This window comes from Cebidichthys violaceus, unplaced genomic scaffold, assembly GCF_023349555.1.
Source record: "Cebidichthys violaceus isolate CVI_PGR_0920_01 unplaced genomic scaffold, fCebVio1.0.p SCAF_2, whole genome shotgun sequence".
NCBI classification, from domain to species: domain Eukaryota; kingdom Metazoa; phylum Chordata; class Actinopteri; order Perciformes; family Stichaeidae; genus Cebidichthys; species Cebidichthys violaceus.
The window spans coordinates 19597604-19615878 of record NW_027176372.1 but is presented as its reverse complement, the minus strand read 5'-3'; the positions used below and the strand labels follow the sequence as shown (position 1 = coordinate 19615878).

Genomic DNA, 18275 nt, shown 5'->3' with positions numbered 1-18275 from the left:
TGATGTAAATGATTTCATTGTAATGGGTAACAATAATACATTTATTAAATTAACATAAAACCTTTATGTGTGTTGAGTCTCTCATGGAAGATGAACAGCTGCCCTGCGGGCTAAACAGAGGTTGTAACTTGTCTCACATGATGCCCTCTTCTGGTATTTGGCTCTGTTACTTCACTGCATGAGGCTCCATCGTGTCTCGAACAGCATCAGTTACAAGCTGCATTTAAAATAGTTTGTAGAAACTAAAAAGTCTTTTGACCATCGCTTCGGATAAGGAAAAACAAAACAAACAAAAAACCTATAACGTGGGGAAATGGAAGAAACGTCAGGAAGAGCAAGGACACTGTGTACAGAAAGAAACAACAGAATAAAATTACAATACAGACAATCCTTGTGAATGTGAACATACTGTATATTAAAAAGATAGAACCAGGAGGATGTCAAGCAGCATCCAGGCTGTCTCCACACAGCTAGAGCCTGACCTACACGGCCTCCTCTCAACCATGTAACCTGGAAAGAGGACAGGCTACACAAACACACACATAAGCAAATCTCGAGCACATCCGTCACGCAGACGTGAGAATGAAACAAACACGCGGAGGGAGAGAGATTCGACATGTGGAACGAGGCACCGACAGCCAGGAGCGAAAGAGAGGTCGCAGGTACACAAGGAAACAGAGGGTTATTGAGAAGCACTGGCCTTCAGAAAGATAATGGGTTGTTTTTTTCTGTCTGCAGAACTACTAGGCTTAAATTATACATCGAGACCGACCCGCCACCCAGATGAGTAGAGAATAAGCAACTAATTGAAAAGCCTCAACAGAATCAGACTGATGTCCATAAGAAGATTGTTCCAGGTGTATGATAGGAAATGGCCCTTTGGCCCGACAACAACATTACAATAATCCAGTCTGGACGACACAAAGGCCTGAATTAGGATCTCTGCATCAGCCATGATTAAAGAAGACCATATTTTAGCTGCATTGGTGAAAGAATTTCTGAATTTTCCTGTGCTGACGAAAAGAAAGAGTTGAATCAAACACAGCACCAAGATTCCTAACTGTCAATCTTTCGGATATCAGTTCGGATATATCTAGTGTAACTGGGAGGGCTGAGAACAGAGCCCTGGGGTTCTCGCTTTTTCACATGAGAAAATATTCTATTATTAAAGGAAACACACCTTTCGTAAAGGTGAGATTGTAACCTCACAAGGGCTTGAAGCAGAGTTATCTATGTATATTTTTTTAGACAAAACAATAGAACGTGAGGTGAAATTATTTGTACAGTAAAGTCACTACTAACTCATGTATCTGAGCTTAATGAGATCAGATAGAGTAAGAGAAACAGGCAGCAAAATGCTCCTTTCACTTTTAATATTAACAGTCACTGTCACTGGTTCCCTCTAGTGGATAAAATGAATGAGACAACACTCTGTGTCTGAGTTATCGGATATAAAACATTAACATTTACAGTCCTGAGAGTGTATTTTTGACCCTTATAAAACAATCTCAACCAAACTGTCCACTAACCGTTCCCCTTGTACTGGAGGTTTCTACAGAACCAAACGGCCTTTATCAGCAGATTGAGTTGAGCACAGCTGACTTGGAGACGTAGATTCTGAGTATGTCTCATCCACTATGGCTTAAAGTGAGACTATAAATACTAAATCCTTCTATAGCGGCGCACTGACGCAGTAATGCCAGTTACACAGTAACCTTTATGTAAGACTTTAGCCTCCAAACACTGCTGGTCACTCCAGACAGAGAAAGGCTGTAGCAGCAAAACCACTTTGTGTGTTGAAGTTAGCAAGAGTGTGTATATTTTTATAATAATTAAACCTTTCATTTATAAGAGGAAGATTGTCTTATTTCTCCTTTCAAAAGTTTAGAGCTTGGAATCAACAGAGAACAAGACAATATCAAAAAGTCACTCTGCTGATGATAAAGACCGTGTGAGGCGATCGAAAGCTCCACAACAAGCGAGTAAATGGACCTTGAGATTTGTTGAGTCAACACTTGAATCCTGCTTCATATCTGTGGGAAGGATGATTACTATGCAGGGAAAAAAAAGCTCTGCTGGACCAAACTAGAGATATGATGACAAAAAGTAGAATCTAAACTGTTCTCAGCTTCGTCGGTGTCTTTTAAATGTTTCGAACAATCAGATCTTCCTCAGGCACAAACAAACATCACACACAAAAAGGATTTTTCAGTCTGTGCCTGAAAAAAAGAGCTGATTCAGCAAAACGTTCCAAACATTGTGGGCTGGTCCTCAAGGCAAATTATTCTAGAATTCAGTGGTTTTTACTAAATTATATATACGTTTTTGTGTCATTTTCACCTTTATTCAAAAGCTTGACAGTAGAGACAGACAGGCAACATGGGGAGAGTAAAAAAAAGACGATGTGCATCGAAGGGAACTATCTAAAACTGAACCAATGGCGTAGTGATAACGTAATATGCACCCTCGACCACTGCTCCCCTGGGACGCCCAGGTTGTGGCGCTTCCTCATCATAGCGCTGAATCACAACTGCCAACACTGCCGTGAGATAAAGCTGATTGGGGTTTAAATGTAAAACGGGTTTCCTCAGGTTCAGCACAGATTAATGTAATGGTTCTTCCTACGATTCCTCTGAGGGGCAAATTATCTGTGATTAAAAAAAAAGAAAAGAAAAAGACATTTATCCAGTAAAACGTCTGAAACCGAACGGATCATTTGAAATACGCCTGAGGGAGTTCGTCCCTGAATATTCAATTCAGCTATCATCATAACAATCCAACTGACAAAACAAAGAGGAAATAACTATAATTCACAATCATGCTTTATTCTTGTTGATTTCTTATAAAAGAATCAAATAAAAGGCTCTTCCCACACTGCTCAGTCTTTCAGCTGTTTCCCGTTTTCTTTAACTAAACTATACTTTTCTTTACACCTTAAGTCTCTTCATCTTAAATATCTTTTATTAGTTTGTGACTTCAAACCAAAACATCATTGATTGTCAACACAAAATCTGTCTTAGCACCAGTACAATAAAACTGTACTTTAGCTTTTTTTTTTTTTTTTTTTTTTTTTGAAATACTGTTCTTGAATGAGGGAGGAAAATGTCAGAATAAAGGGATCCTAATAAGTACATTTCAAAATGAAGCACCAACCATACAAAGCAATTTTTTTTTCATAGATAGGCTTGTCAGATACACAAGAGGTCAAATATATTAATGACTATTAAATTAAGCACAACAAACAGTGTAAATAAAACACTGCAACACAAAGCACTCTGGGATCTCATATCGGGACGTGGCTGCAGTTAAAGAGGGCGCCTCGACCTCCTCGGACACGGGAGCAGCCTCTGGACTCCAGAGGTGGGACTACTTTTCCTCTGAGAGAGATCCACAGGATTCTGCATCAGTTCAGGAGGAGTGCAACCTGGGGAGTGGAGGACACTACTATCTGTCCAGCTCTGTAAACAAACGCTCAATCTCAAAAAGGTCCAAAAAGACGTCATTTCATATTTTGAGCAGGGACGTCGACAGCTCCGTGCCGCCCACGCTCACTTTGTGATAAACGCCGTAAGCTACTAGGTCCGTCCAGTAACCATCTCTCGAGGATGATAAAGCGAAAAAACGATACAGAGGAGAAGAATTGAAATGAAGCTCTGAATACATTTGAATATTATGTGCCGTGGTCTCTTCTCTGCAGGTCTCCAGGTCTCCCAGGTTGACAGAACCAGAACCATCCGGGCCAGCGGCCTCCCTGACTTAAGCGTCTTAGCTTTACGCAAGAGTTCACCAAGATAAAAGTCTTGATCTCCCGTGGAAAAAAAATACCGCTTTCTCTCGGGAACAAACTCAAACAAAAAGTCCTCAACATCATTTGTCCTTTTTGCCACAAGAATACATTTATATAACCAAATGTTTTAACCCTGATGGCAAGATACACATATACACTACCAATGTACATACAGAATCAATACAAAAGGTTTGCTCAATAGTTCTCGTGTATTCAAATATACCTATAGATAGGAACCTGAAAGCTGCGTTACAGCACCGACCACTCCCGTGTGCAGGTCCTTGTGATGACTTGATCACCTTCTGTCTGAGGTCAAAGGTTATGGGTGGAGTGTCATTACTGTCGCTGGAGTTAAAACCCACGACCCTCGTTACATTGGACGGAGAGGTTTCCTTTGAGCTGCTGCTTGCAGGGAAGGACTTGGGTTGACAACAGTTTGCAGGGTGAAAGAGAGGCTATCGGCTGCGAGGCTTCCCTGTGTTTGTCAGTGTCTCTTCCTCTTCCTCCTCCTCCTCCTCCTCCTCCTCCTCTTGCAGGATGTCAATGGAGGATCCCAGTAGTCTCTGGAGCTCTGGTACACATCGCACCAGATCCACAAGTCCCGCCTCCTCTTCTTCTTCCTTCTCTTCCTCCTCCTTATTTTTGCCTTTGTATGGTGAAGCCAAAGTGGAGCTCACCTGGCTGATCGACACCTGCCTCAAGAGCTCAGCACGCGACAGACTCACCACCTCCAGGTGCGGGTAACGCGCCCGGAAGATCCGAGCCGACATCTTCAGACGCTTGAGGACGTCGGTCAGGAGGAACCAGTTGCAAAAGCTGCGAGAGAGAGAGAGAGAGAGAGAGAAATATGCCTGATATCAGCCAACTGTCCTCAAATCATCCTCCAATTAACATAATTCTTCCCACAACAACTCCACTGAATATATCAGAGGTATTAACCTGATGAAGATGGGATTTATTGCAAACTGACTACTGAGTGTAAATACACAACAAAACAATTCAGTGAGAGAAAATCATCATCACACACACACACACATTAATTTAAACTACACACGTATGATCCCATCCCACAAATTGGGACTGAATAATTTAAACTTTTTACAGGTTTTAGCCGATAAAGAATTTGAAATATTTGTTGACCAAATTCTAAGTTTTTAGACTGATTTGGTTGTGGTTGATGCTAATATGGTACATAAAGCAGAGATTTGAAACTCTATCCACATTAGTAATCCAGCTCAATGAGGACTTTGAAAGATGTGGCTACAAACCCGGCAGGGAGGACTCAAACTGAGACAATATAGGGGTTATTTACATTGCATTTAAATAGCCATAACTCGGTTGTGTGACTTTTTGGCTCCAGCCTAAAAACGTATATGGCAGATACATACATACATCTTATATGTTGGTGAACTCACCCCTGGGTTAATGACACCTGGACGTGATAGCAGGGTAAGAGAGGCTCGGAGGAGAACTCAAACAGAAGGCAATCTTTGTCCGAGTCCGGCTCAGTTTTTCCTGTCGCATCCTCCTCCAGGTCCTGGTTCTGCTCGGACAGCAGGAAGTCCCAGCACGGCTCCTGGTCCATCTCTGTGAGATGAAGAGGAGCAGACAAACTGGATGTTTCTGCGCTGACATGGAGTTTGGACGCCTCCTAGTGGACGGTCTATTCACAACAACTATAATACGTCTGCGACTGAGAGCTGGTGAGGCTGCGATCAGTTAAAGGAACACAAACTTTATGGTGTCAGTCGCAGCTTGAAGTTAATAACACCCTACATAGAGACGTATCAAAATAAGGCACACCAGTTTACTGGTGGACAATTTAAGATGATGGACAGTAAGCAGAGTGTAATTCAATGCATTTACTGATATGAACACTTTGGCACAATGAAACAGATACAGGTACTAATTAAAGCTTTGTGATTCATGTGATTATCTCACTTCAAGTCTGCAAGGCTTTTTCCTCAAACTCTACAATAATGAATGGCACAAAAGCTTCTAAAGACAATAGATAAAATGATCCTCCCTATCTACCACCACTGTGAGAAGGCATCACCAGAAATAACACAAAGGAGAGAAATTAAATTACTATGTAATCATACATGTACAGAAACAGATGCAACGTTAAAGACTGGCATCATGGAGGTAAGAATTGGGAGAATTGGACATGCAGAAAATACTACGGATGATTTCAAATGTGGAAACCCAGTGATGGTCATGCTCCTTGGAAAAGTCAAATCTGTCGTGGAACATCACTCTACAGTGGCAACATAAATTACACCAATCAATGACAAGCTTAAGATACTATTTATCACCACTCGCAGAGTGGCAGTAAAATATAATAAAAGATATTTGTCGTCGTTGGGAGTTACATATAAAAGCTTTTTTGTTACAAGTTACCAACATTTTTTGTCACTTCAGTTTAGCTGCAGTCTACTTTCTCTTTAGTCTCCCTCAGTTCTTCCATGCAACTCTAATCCTGTTCATCCTCCACTGGATAACTGGCTCCCTGTGGCTGTTTACAGCACAACTCTGATGCTGGTACACAAGGCTAACACCGCTTTGTGTCCCAGTGAGTCCTACAATGCAATAACTTCCCTGCAGCCACCTGGTCAGCTCTGCAACAGGCCTCCACCCGTCTCCCTCACAGCCAGCTTACCGACTGATCAGTGGACTGATGGATTGGCAGACAGATCAGACCGTTACAAGGTTTCTTACCAAAGAGGGAGCTACTGTAGAAATCCCAGGGTGAGCCGAGATCCAGTTCTTTACGTCCTTCCAGGTCTGTGAAATATTCTGGGGAAAAAAACAACAACGTTATAGATTATATTTTCAGTTTACACGTCACCTCTTGATCTCCACTATGAGTCAATCTGAAAACATGAAGGCAGGACTTCACATTAATGCTTGTCCCCTTGTTAAGACTGAGCAAAACGTAATCATTAGTTGTGATTGTCACAAAATAATTGTCAATAAAACAAGTATAACAGGGCTAAACAATAAGGATTTACTGAGGCGTTTCTTTTCAGCAGTAGCTAAGTAGTGAGCTTTCTTATATATTGTGTTGTTGATTTACAGCTGTGCAGCACTTTGGCCAACTGTTGTTTTAAATGCTCACTATGAATGAACTTAACTTGAAACTTGAGCCAACCTCGCTTCCTTATCGTCTTTGTTGAAAGGTTGCAGTATGGATCAGGAGGAAATAGCAGCGCCTTACAAAGTGAGCATTACTTTACGCATCATCCTGGAAACAGGAGTTCAGTTGGGCGGCGACAAACTCCGACAACGTACGGCGCAGTTTGCCGCAAGATAACCACTAATCGATACCACAATTTGTAAAGGGGCGAGTAAGAATTTATCGGGCGAGCAGATTTCTGACCCACTTACTCGACTGGGTAAGTTTAAAAAAAACATTAAAGTTGAACTCTGAATCAACAAATTAACTTAAGCTGTAGTTAATGCTGCAGCTCGTTTTGTGTGCGTCTGTGTCATCGGAGCCGTTTGTTGTAATGCATTACGGAGCCTTCGTCTCTCTGTTTACCTGAGACACATGCTGTGAGACTAACACACTCCACTAAACACTGATACCGCTGATACTGCAGCCAAGTTGATGGGGAGTGTTTCCTCACTCTCCGCAGCTTGGCCAAGACCTTAAAACACCATCAACAGTGATGTGAAAGTAAGTTAATTACAAAGCTAAAGACAGAGTTCCTGTTAACAAGCTGGCTGGAGGATTTTCTTTGGGTTCAATATGACAACCAAGAGGAAGTCATGCGTTTCGGATGTTTCGCAGGAAGCCCGGTGCGTAATTAATCACTTTGCCTGGCTCAGTTATAGAACGATATTGATCATAGGGAAGGAAATTTAAAGCATTTTCCTCAATGAGCATTAATTGAGAAATCAATGGAAGCTTTTACAACACCAAATTCATGTTTCTCTTCAATTAAAGTTATATTTAAACTGGCATGGGCTGTGTTTTCACCACAGCGGCCTCCTGACAAGACTTAAGTCTCACTGATTTCTATTCAATAACATGAGGATGTCCGCGTGGTCATGAATGAGTCTGCTCAATCTCTTCACTGATACAAATTCAGCAGTAAAACCATATAAAACCACTTGAAAGCGTCTAAACTGTACGGAAATCCAAGTCCAGCAGCTACAAACTTCTAAATGTTACCTCTCACCCGGACAACAGTTTCAGTTCTGGAAACCAAAATTCAGCTGTAAGACCACAAAACATTCTGTGGCTCAAACAATTAATGTCGAGCCCTGTGTGGATGTTACACTCGGCATTTCTCACGTATGCAGCTGCATGCAAGCTGTTTAGTGCTTGCTGTGCCAACTGTGATGCAGTGGGAGTGGGCACAGGCTTATTAACGTGTTGACACGTTGCTTGATGGGTGACTGTTAAGTTGGCAAATACAACATGTCTCAATGCAATTAGCTTTATCACAGCCTTTGTGATGTGTTGTATATTGTGTCTGAAGTGTTTGTGGATGATGTGAAAAATGAATTTAGCCGGAGGTTAAAAAGAAAAAACGGCATTCTAACAATCTGGAATTATGTGTATTTCATCTAAATAGTTACTGATGGAAACACGGGCTGATAAAATGGTCGGGCTACCTGTGAGGAAGGTCTTCATGCTCGGGCTGTGTGCCAGTTTGACCGGAGTGTGTCCAGAGTAGGTGGCCAGCGTCGGGTCCGCACCGTGGTTCAGAAGCAACCAGACTATGGGCAGGTTATCACTCGCTACTGCGTCATGAAGGGGCCTAAAGAGAGGACAAAACACAAACGTCTTTCAGGGATTGGACAACGTTACACCTCAATCTGTCTGCTAATTTGTTGTGTATGGAGTATCACGATGTACTTCAGTAAAACTAATACTTTCTGGGATTAACTACAATTTGTGTAACCGTTATTTTTTTTTTTAATGAGACAAACTCCTTCGACCGGAAAAGTAAATATGCTAAAACAGGTGACAGGAATTATTATCACTAAAAAAAAAAAGCCCCTCACTGAGATATGCAGCGAGAATATAATCTTAATCATGACATACAACCTGCCAGCGAGGATGCTCATTACTGCTCCTAGCACCTGTAGAGTGGCTACGCTTTCAGGAGAGTGAGTGTAACAACAATTAAATGATTTTTTGAGTATTGTTCATATTTTCAGCCACAAAATATAAATTATTCCATTAAAACATTTATAAGAAATGCAATATAAAGTGCCAGGTAAAAGTATTCACCCCCCCCCCCCAATTGACTTTTCTTCCTACTTTGTTGCATTACAACCTGGATAATTGATTTCTATTTGTGTAATGAACCTACACAAAAATCAATATTGATGAAGTGAAATGTAAAAAAAAAAGAAGAAATGCATTCAAAAATATTTTTAAATAAATAGAATTTTGAGATAAAGTTCACCGATCAAAGTGTCACATGATCTTTCATATGAGCTAACGGAGCACCATTAAATCCATTATGATAAAACAGAAAGAATATGGCACCACAACATGCCAAGAGAGGACTATTAGTCACGGCAGGCGAGGAGGACATTAATCAAAGAGGACCCTGAAGGAGCGGGAAAGCTCCACAGCGGAGATTGCATCTGTCCATAGGAACATTTTAAGCCATGTGGCCAGAAAAAAAAGTAATTTCTTAGTGAAAAGAAATTAGAAAACACATTTGGAGTCTCCTGCATGCTCTTTGGCGAACTCCAAATCTTCTTTTATAAAACGCTATGGGGGTGAATACTTTTGCAAGACATTACGTCCATCACATTGATATCATCAATATACAAACACTCGTCATTTTAGCAAGCTCAACAAAGACTTTGAGATGAGACGGACGGCTCCAAAAAGATAGTAATCTCTGTGCTCAAATGCGTTTCAAAAGGTTACGCCCAACGAACTACAACCACCACTGTAAATCCTGCACCAGGAGGCCTCACCGTGTCCCATCCTGGGCGCTGCAGTTGACGTCAGCGGCGTGGTTCAGCAGCATCTGGACAATCTGAGTCCAGCCTCGAGAAGACGCTTCGTGGAGAGCTGTGTAACCGGCATTATCGCGCCGATTGACCTCCCTGACGTCCTTCTCAAGACAGTACTGGACTACGTCCTGCACAGCAGAGGAAGTACAGACGGACCGTGTCACATTATGACTCAAAGAGGTACACTGTCATGTTAGCGATACCACACGAGGAAACGGGTGGACTTTACCTGATAGCCCAAGCGTGCGGCACGTTGCAGCAAAGTCTCCCCGGCATTTTTATTGACAATCAGCCGCCGAACCTCCGGAGGAACGGGCTTTTTGGGCGGAGACTCTGAGCTGCAAACTTTCCCCGATGAGCCTTTCTTATTGGGTGGAGACGATGGCAAACTTTTTGGAGTGGGTGGGAGGCTTTCTGTTCTTTTTACATCAGCGCCATCACTATCCAGGGCAAGTGAGGCAGCACGCTTGCCCAGGCTGCTGCGTTTGGTCTTAACCTAAAATACAGATTTATTGATTAGAGCAGTGTGTGAAATGCAATCTCTTGTAATGCATCGCCAAGTTAAGGCAGCGGGTTCTTCTCTTCCAAAAACCTGCGCAGCATTAAACCAGCTGCCATCATAAATGTGCCACACATGGTATATATCTAGCCACAGGGGGGCACTGTAAGCTAATATATTCATGGGACATTGTAGATTACTCGAGCCTGTAGGCTTTGAAATGTTCTATAATACATCAAACATCTTACCTTCTGCTCATCGTTGTCACTTAAGTGCTTGCTTTTGAACTTCCTCTTCCCTGAAGGCTTGTCATTGCACTCCGGAGATACCTCGCTCTCCTGGTAGCGGACCGACCCGGAGCGAGTGAACGAGGGTCTCCTCGGAGGAGGCTCTGGACTGCAGGCGGTGGGACTCGAACACTGATCCGCCTGTGGATCTAAAATGATAAATAGGATCGAAGGTTATGTGGGGTGGTACCAAACAGAAGAACACAGTGAAAAATCCTCAAACTACCGTGATATTTCAACATCACCCATCTTATCTTTAAAGTGCTGTAAAGGGACTGCCAAGCCAAACATGGAGCATGAGATATTTCAGGTGCATCAGACTGTTTGGTAGCTATTGAAACAATGGCTCATCCACATCAACAGGTACCTGAAGAGGCCTTGCTGATGTGGACATGACACAGTCGGCACCTCAAGAATATATACTGAAAATTGCATATGCTGTCCTCAGAATCTTTGGCGTTTGTCAGATGTTAAATATATCTCAATATTTGTCTGTCATCATATACTGTATAATATCCAATAATACTTTCCTATGTACTTTTATACAAAGATGTACGTTGTCTTAATTTGTCCGTGTCTATTGTAATACGTATTAACTATAGAAGACGCTTGCTAAGCTTTCTTATTGTTAATTCTGAATTATTTATCTTTATTTCCTAAAGAGGAATATTTTTTATAAACACACTCAGGGCTCACCACATTCAACCGATTGTTTAAACATTTTAAGAAAATAGTTTATATATATATTCATTATCTTTACTTGGGGTTTAAGTTGACATCTTCAAATGTCTTACTTTGTCTTAACAACAGTGCAAAACCCAAAAATATTTACATGAATATTAAACAGCAGAAAATCCTCACAGTGGAGAATTTGGAAATAAATGTTTGGCATTTATGTTTAACAAATTACTGAAACGATTAGTCAATTGTCCAAATGGTTACTTAATCGACTAAATCTAAATGTTCTGTCAACCAATCAACTCCTACAGATTCATACTATAACATTATGGTTTTCAGTCACATCTGTAACCAACAGTTGTACTTTTGATTAAAACTCGGGCTGGAAACTGTTAATTGAAAACTGCTGATCTCTAGAGAGAAGCTGCGTACCCGCTGGGACTCCGCTGTCCCGTCTCAGGGCATCCGCTTCTTCGAGGTGCTCCCCATCTTCCAGCTTGTCTTTCTCAGTGATGTATTCTCCAGTCTGATACTTTTTGCTACGGCATCGCCGGCGTTTCTTGGGAGCCGGCGTTTCACCCTCTGCACCGGCCGTCTTGCCCTTTCCCTGAATCGCTCGCTCTGGCAGTGGGGTCGAGCGGGGCCTTCCTCTCGGACGGCGGGTGGGTAGGGTGGGAATCACGGGGGGTGATGGGGAAACTGGAGGAGGAGGCATTTGTGGGGGGGGAGGGGAAGGCGTCGCGAAGCCCCAGAGGTCGAGTCGAGCCTCATCAGCTCGCCGCCGTCCTCTCCTCAGCCTTGGGATGAAGCTCCCTGTAGCGTCGGCCTCCTTACTGGATACAGCAGAGCGATTGAGAGACTCCGGAGTCTCTAGAGCACTGCTGCCGCTATCTGCAACTGATTAGATCACATTTGATCGTTCATATTCACAAGAGCTTCTTTGCATAGAAGTTTCACTGAGACGTAAAAGAAACGGCATCCAGACAATACGTGTGACATTTTCTGTCTGCTTCCTACATAAACTACCGTGCCACCGAGACGGACTGCGGGCTATTTATCTCCACAACTAAAGCTACGAGAGAGTAATCTGCCTGTGAGCTCAATAAAATGCTACATGTCTGACTCAACTGAAAGCATCATTAAATCTGAGATAGATATCAGAAATATGTCCATGCTGGGAGAACTTGTCAGGGCTGTAAATGTCACAGGATTATAAGAAACAAAAGACGTTACCAGATTTGTTGCGGGTTGGTTGCTCAACCTTGTTGGGACTGATCTTGTCCCTCGGAGTCGGCTCTTTACTCTGTGGAGAAAGTTTCCCCGCTGACAGACTCTGCTCCTGCACAGGTGCACATCGTTTCTTCTGCTGGAATACACAGGGGACAGAGTCAGCGCGCCGTGTTCGATGCCATTGATCACAAAGCTTTCATGATGACAGAGAGCATGAAACAGTCTTACAATAAGCCGTTGGAAGTTAAAGCATCAGTCGTGGATTCGTAGTATGAAAAGGAGCTCTGTATCATCAAATCAATTGTTAAAATCTTGATGAGAGTGCTGCCTAAAATATTTCCCTAAAATTCAACCACGGGGAGATAATAAGAAAAGAACAAAGATATTTTACACATAGAGGTAATCTACCTTCTTTTGACAAGACACTTTGGTTGGAGTTTTTTCTATGTCTTGCTTCTTCTTTCCTGCGGTCTTCTTTGATGAGTCCGGTGGCGACTTCTCCTTCGCTGGCTTCTTAGGACTGGTTTTCTTTTGTTTGACGGCAGCAGCTTTCGCTTTGGTTGGCAACTCCTCTTTGGTTCCGTTTGTTTTCTTGTCGAACGTGTCGCCTCCCGTCGCACACTGGCCTGTCAGAATAGATGCCACCACGCCGTCCAGTTTTTCACTGGGTCCGTCAGACGCCCCCATTTCTTTCTTCAACGTCTCCCCCTCTAACACCTGGGCTAGTTTGCTCTCCAGCCTGTTCCCATTGGTTGATGCATTGCCAAAGAGATGGCCCGCAGGCTTTGAGAAGCCTTGCTTCGCCGGCAGTCCCACGTGTTCTCCCTGGCCGGCGATTAACTCCTTATTATTCTCCAGAGGCTCGGTGGCGTTCGCCTTCTCGTGCTTCTTCTTAGCTGGAGTTGAATCCCCTTGAGATGGCAAACCAGCCCATTTTTCCACAGACCAGTACGCTGGGTATTCAAACGCAGCAGTTTGTTTGGGTTGGGTGTCTTGGCTCCCAGAGAGTGGATTCAGACCATCAGCTTTTCTTGATGCAACAGGTGAAGCTTGAGCGTTGCCCTCGGCCGTTGTGTCGAGAGCTTGCTGCTTTACGATGGACGCGAGGTTCGACAGGGGAGACTTCATCCTCTCCCACTTATCATCCTCGGGGTTGGACGGGCTGTGATGGCCACTCTGAACGTTAGATCCTTCTGTAGCCGTGGCACCCTTCGTCTTCGGAGACCCTTGTGTGATTTTTCTCTGAACAGACGAGGCTTGGTGCGGCATATTGGGTGGCTGCTGCCAAGCTGGGCTGACAACGGCGGTGGAGTACGGCGCGGCTGTTTTGCCGGCTCGAGATTTCTGATGAGTCTGAGCGCTGGCGGAGCTCGACAGGGCGGTAGTGAGGGCTGCTTTAGAGGGGCAGTTCTTAGTTATGGCTATGCTGGTGTTTTTAACATGCTTGACACTGTGAGCATGTTGGTTGCCCTTCATCGTGCAGGATGGCTTCTTTCCTCCCGATGCCAGATGCTCTCCTTGGTCAATTATAGATATAAACTCCTGCTTTGCAAAACTCTGAAATTCATCGGCAAAAGTCCCTTTTCCGTCTTTGCCCCGTAGAGTAGAAGCCAGTATCGGGCTGGCCACACCAACGTATGTTCCAGGGATGTTCTTTACGGAGTCTTGAGAAGATCCCTTACCCCAGGTTGGTTTGGACTCTTGGGCCTGGTGATTCTGAGGCCTATTTAATTGCTTTTGATGGGATCCATTTCTGTGGGTGTTGGGTAGGATAGGGTACTGCACAGTTGAGCTATACGTTGTAGAATGAGCCCTCTTTGAGTTCAGAAAATCTCTCGGATTTGACTCGTTATTGTGAGTCTCGCCCATCGCAACAGGAGGGTCAGTTATGCATTTTGGACGTTTCGATTTAGCAGATAAATCCAGGGGTACATCTCTTGGTTCAACAGAACAAGCTGTGTGGTCATCTGAAGCAGAGGGAGGTGTCGTTTTAAGAGGGCCCGTGGTTGTCTTGTCTAGGCTGTTGCTTTTCTCCACATGGTTCAGCAGTCTGCTCTGAGAGGTGATGCTGGCCAGAGCAGAACCACAGCAAATGGCAGCAGTGGGAGACAGCGTGTAGCGGGTGGGTGCTGCAGGAGTTAATGAAGGGTGCTGCAATGGTAGGGCAATAGCTGGTGAAGCCACCACTGAGGCTAAAGATATATGCTCTCCCACAGATTTAGAATTCTTACTAGACGAATGGTTCGATTTAAGCTTCGACGACGATGCGCCGGCTTTTTTCTCCGCAGCCGGAGTCCTGCCCACCGAGAACGGATAGGGATAGGTCCGCATGAGAGGTGTCCCTCCGACACCCGAGCTTTGAGGCTGGATTTCTTTCTGAAACTGACTGGCTGTGGCTTCTCTCAGTGCCGCGATCTGACCCAATGCTGGTGGAAGAGTGATTTTACAAAGTGGAGAGGGAAAATTTGTGGAAGGAAGGAAGGTGACAGGCTGGGCTGGTTTAAACATGGTGGAGCACTGAAACCCAGGTGGTACACTTTGCACGGATTGTGTTTGCGGGTGCGATTTCTTACTGGACGTCACAGTGCTGTGACAGGGGCTGAGTGAGTCCTCACGGCTGACTTTCACGCCACTTGACCACTGGGGAGCGGGGAGGAGCCCGGCACCATCCGCCTTGAGTTTAGGGGCCTCTGCCCTTTTGTCTGCTCTCTTCTCTGAGCCGGTGAGGGCTGAGCCGGACGTCGGTGCATTGTTGGGCTGTTGAGGTGGAGACAGCTCAGGGCTGTGGTTGTAATTGCTAGTGTCCAGGCAGGCTTTCGCTGTCTTACAGTCTGTTGTTGGTGTGGTCTTGTTTTGCTGACTGAGGGTAACATCTCCTCTAAACTCAGAGGGTAGCGTCTGGGGGGGGTTTCCCACCATACTAGCAGACGCTTTATTTGGAGCACTGATCTCTCTGCTCACCGTGCCTCCATCCCCTACATTCATTAGTGTAGGATCCACCTGAGTAATAAGAGAAGATCACGAGGCCGATGTTAATTGGATAAAAAGAAAAAGGATGCTCTAATCTAGAAATTGAACTGTAATGAAAAGAAAAACAATTACCTGCATAGGTGTTTCTTTAACACAACATGCCTCAGGGGTAGCTGAGTCAGTCGGCTGAGAGTTTTCCTTGAAATACAGCGATATGCTGCAGAACACACGAGACAAAGAAGATGGGGGGAAAAAAAAGGACTGTTGGTGCTGTTCTGGTTTCAATCACAAAGGAGACTTCCATTCAATTCTTCATGAAGGAATAAGACATACTCAATGCAACAGTAAATGATTCAGAGTTACCAACATTGGGAAATTGAAAAGTTCCTTTCTTTGAGACAGGCTTGAAGGCCAGATATGTTACAATTTCCTCAGAGCAGAGAGACAATTTAGGGTAGCTGAGAGAAGTGTGAGGAATTGAAGAATGTATTTGTTCTGTTGTTCCCTTTGATTTTACTTGCTTGCTTGCGGGGAATACTAACAATTTGTCAGTGTGATCAATCTGGAGCGTGATTTATCTTAACTGAAAACAGGATATTCAGTGAATGAAATGAGACCTAATGCATTGCAATACAGACAGATTATGAACCGACGGAGACAAATAAAAGGCCCCCCGTTCCCAAATACCACATCGCCCCTTCGCATTGTTCGCAGCCAATCTCCACTTTATTTCCTGGTTAAACTTTAATCTAAAGTGATGAAGAGAGGCTTCCTCCACTTCAAACCCTTCTGCTACAACAGACCCACACTGACTCTCTCTCTCTCTCTCTCTCTCTCTCACACACACACACACACACACACACAAATCATACCAAATACCGTACGATACAAGATATTAAAGTAAATCTGTGATGCATGTCAAACATCTAAATTGCTTATTTTAAATATGGCTTACTGTAGCCTTGGTATGCAGTGTGCAGCTGTTTTAGGATTAAAAAAACAATACTGTTAAATTTAGAGACCACCTTGTGATGGGATCACACTAGCCAGGAATGGACCCTTCCTCACTTCCTACCCCCTACGTCTTGCACCCTCTGAACACACCCGTCTTCGAAATCTTAACTATACACTTCTTAAGTTTTGCGATGCCAAATTGGGGGCGTAAACTGAGGGGGGGGGGGGGGGCAATGGCCCCTTCCCCACTTGTTACCCCCCCCTACTTCTGTCACCCTTGCTTGGACCACACCCACCTATGAACACAGCATCCATTTTGATCTCAACGACACACCTGTAAAGTTTGGTGACTGTATCTTTAAAGCTTACAATGCTATCGCGGGGGAAAAAAATCTGTCCACAGAGGCACAGACTGAACTCTAAACACTTGGCGAAGCACTCAGAACCGCTTCTGTGGTAGTTCCTGCTACAGTTAAGCCAACTCCAGGACCACATTTTGCAGCGATGACACACACACACACACACACACACACAAAGACTCACAAGGTGAAAACAATACCAGCGTCGCTGTCACGGTGGCTGGTAATAAATACAAGAGAGGGTCTGTATCAGCAAATACTCAACATCCCCAGTTTTGACTGAGTCCTATGACTTAAATGAAAAATGCTTATAACAGTCAAAAACAGGGAGTGTGGCTCATGCCCTGTGACCTGCGGCCCACTCACTCAGTAATCCATCCATGAGGTAATCAGCTGTAACTGCTCAAATGATGTCTTATTGGTGAGCGGCAGCCTCAACGTGTTATGCGCTGATGCACACTGGAGCAAATATGGATGACGGGAAGAGAGCAAAAGTTTAGTCTCTCAACCATCACTGGACAGGTAATTGTTTATGATTACAAAAAAAAGCAGCCCACCTAAGTTGAAAGCAGTCTTAATGTGGGGTTCATGCAGTGTGATCTAAAATTAGACATGAAATTCCACCCATTGCTCCTCCATTGAGAAAGTCACACACAAAAAAAAAGAGAGGACATTTTGACAACACAATTCATACCTTCCCTCACCAAACAATGCGAACCACGCACACAATTATGAATAATAATCAAACAGTTCCATCTCTCCTGCTATCATTTCAAATACCCTCAGATACGACACACACACACACACACACACACACACACACACGCAGCCCCTGGTAGGCTGTGTAGGTGGAGGTGAGCGCAGGCGAGCGCATCTGCAAGTAAATGAGACGACTATAAAAAAAAAAAGGTACTAGAGGCACAACATTTAAAAAAAAAAAGAGCTTTTTTTGGGGGGAGGGGGGATATTCCCCCCTGGAGCCAGTGAAACATAACGACTATGATGCACATAATGACTGACACAACGATCTCTGCGGGAATCTGCGAGCACGGGCTGAACAAAAAAAAAAAAAAAAGGGGGCTCCAGCGATGCAGATGCCGCTCAGTGTGTGAAGGAGGGTCTGCATTCATTACCGCACAACAGTTGCTTACAGCTAGTTTGTCTTTGTGCCGCGATCATACGCGGTCTCCTCCTCCGACACCAACATTTGCATTCATCAGCTCCGATGTAGGCCACTCAATGTATGCAGCAGTCCGGCGCACACGCCGTGGGCAACACCGCTTCAGACAAAACAAAGTCGAGCCTGACGTTACATTTGGAGGAAAAAAAAAACGACGGAAGCAGATGATTTTTGTTGTTGTTGTTATTGTAGCCCCACTTCAGACCGGCCAGTTCACTGTTCAGCACAATAGACACGCGCACCACGGTCATGTGTGTGTGTGTGTGTGTGTGTGTGTGGGGGAAACAAAGTGCACAATGCACGTTGTGTGGGGAGAACACTCTGAAAACAATTTGTTTGTTTT

At 44.0% G+C, this 18275-nt stretch overlaps 1 protein-coding gene across 2 annotated transcripts; it reads right to left on the bottom strand.

Moving 5' to 3' along the window:
- Positions 1–2809: 2809 nt before the first annotated feature.
- On the bottom strand, positions 2810–18004 carry bcorl1 (BCL6 corepressor-like 1). Of its 2 annotated transcripts, none has more exons than XM_068715068.1 (12): positions 17904–18004; positions 15572–15656; positions 12878–15469; positions 12473–12605; positions 11672–12136; positions 10523–10710; positions 10005–10271; positions 9737–9903; positions 8411–8556; positions 6506–6583; positions 5203–5374; positions 2810–4603 (listed from the first exon to the last, which is right to left on the bottom strand). In XM_068715068.1, the coding sequence occupies exons 2-12, from the start codon at positions 15575–15577 to the stop codon at positions 4243–4245; spliced, it is 4575 nt and encodes a 1524-aa protein (XP_068571169.1). In that variant the 5' UTR covers positions 15578–15656; positions 17904–18004; the 3' UTR covers positions 2810–4242. The 2 variants fall into 2 exon arrangements, with proteins under 2 accessions (XP_068571169.1, XP_068571170.1); XM_068715069.1 differs by having other exon boundaries at positions 12473–12602.
- Between the last annotated feature and the right edge of the window lie 271 nt (positions 18005–18275).

Excerpts from the sequence above, each read along its gene's own strand:
- bcorl1 (XM_068715068.1), bottom strand. Across the intron at positions 12,606-12,877 it reads AAGTGTCTTGTCAAAAGAAG|CAGAAGAAACGATGTGCACC; the intron begins GTAGATTACCTC and ends TGTGTATTCCAG. Across the intron at positions 4,604-5,202 it reads CAGGTGTCATTAACCCAGGG|CTTTTGCAACTGGTTCCTCC; the intron begins GTGAGTTCACCA and ends TCTCTCTCGCAG.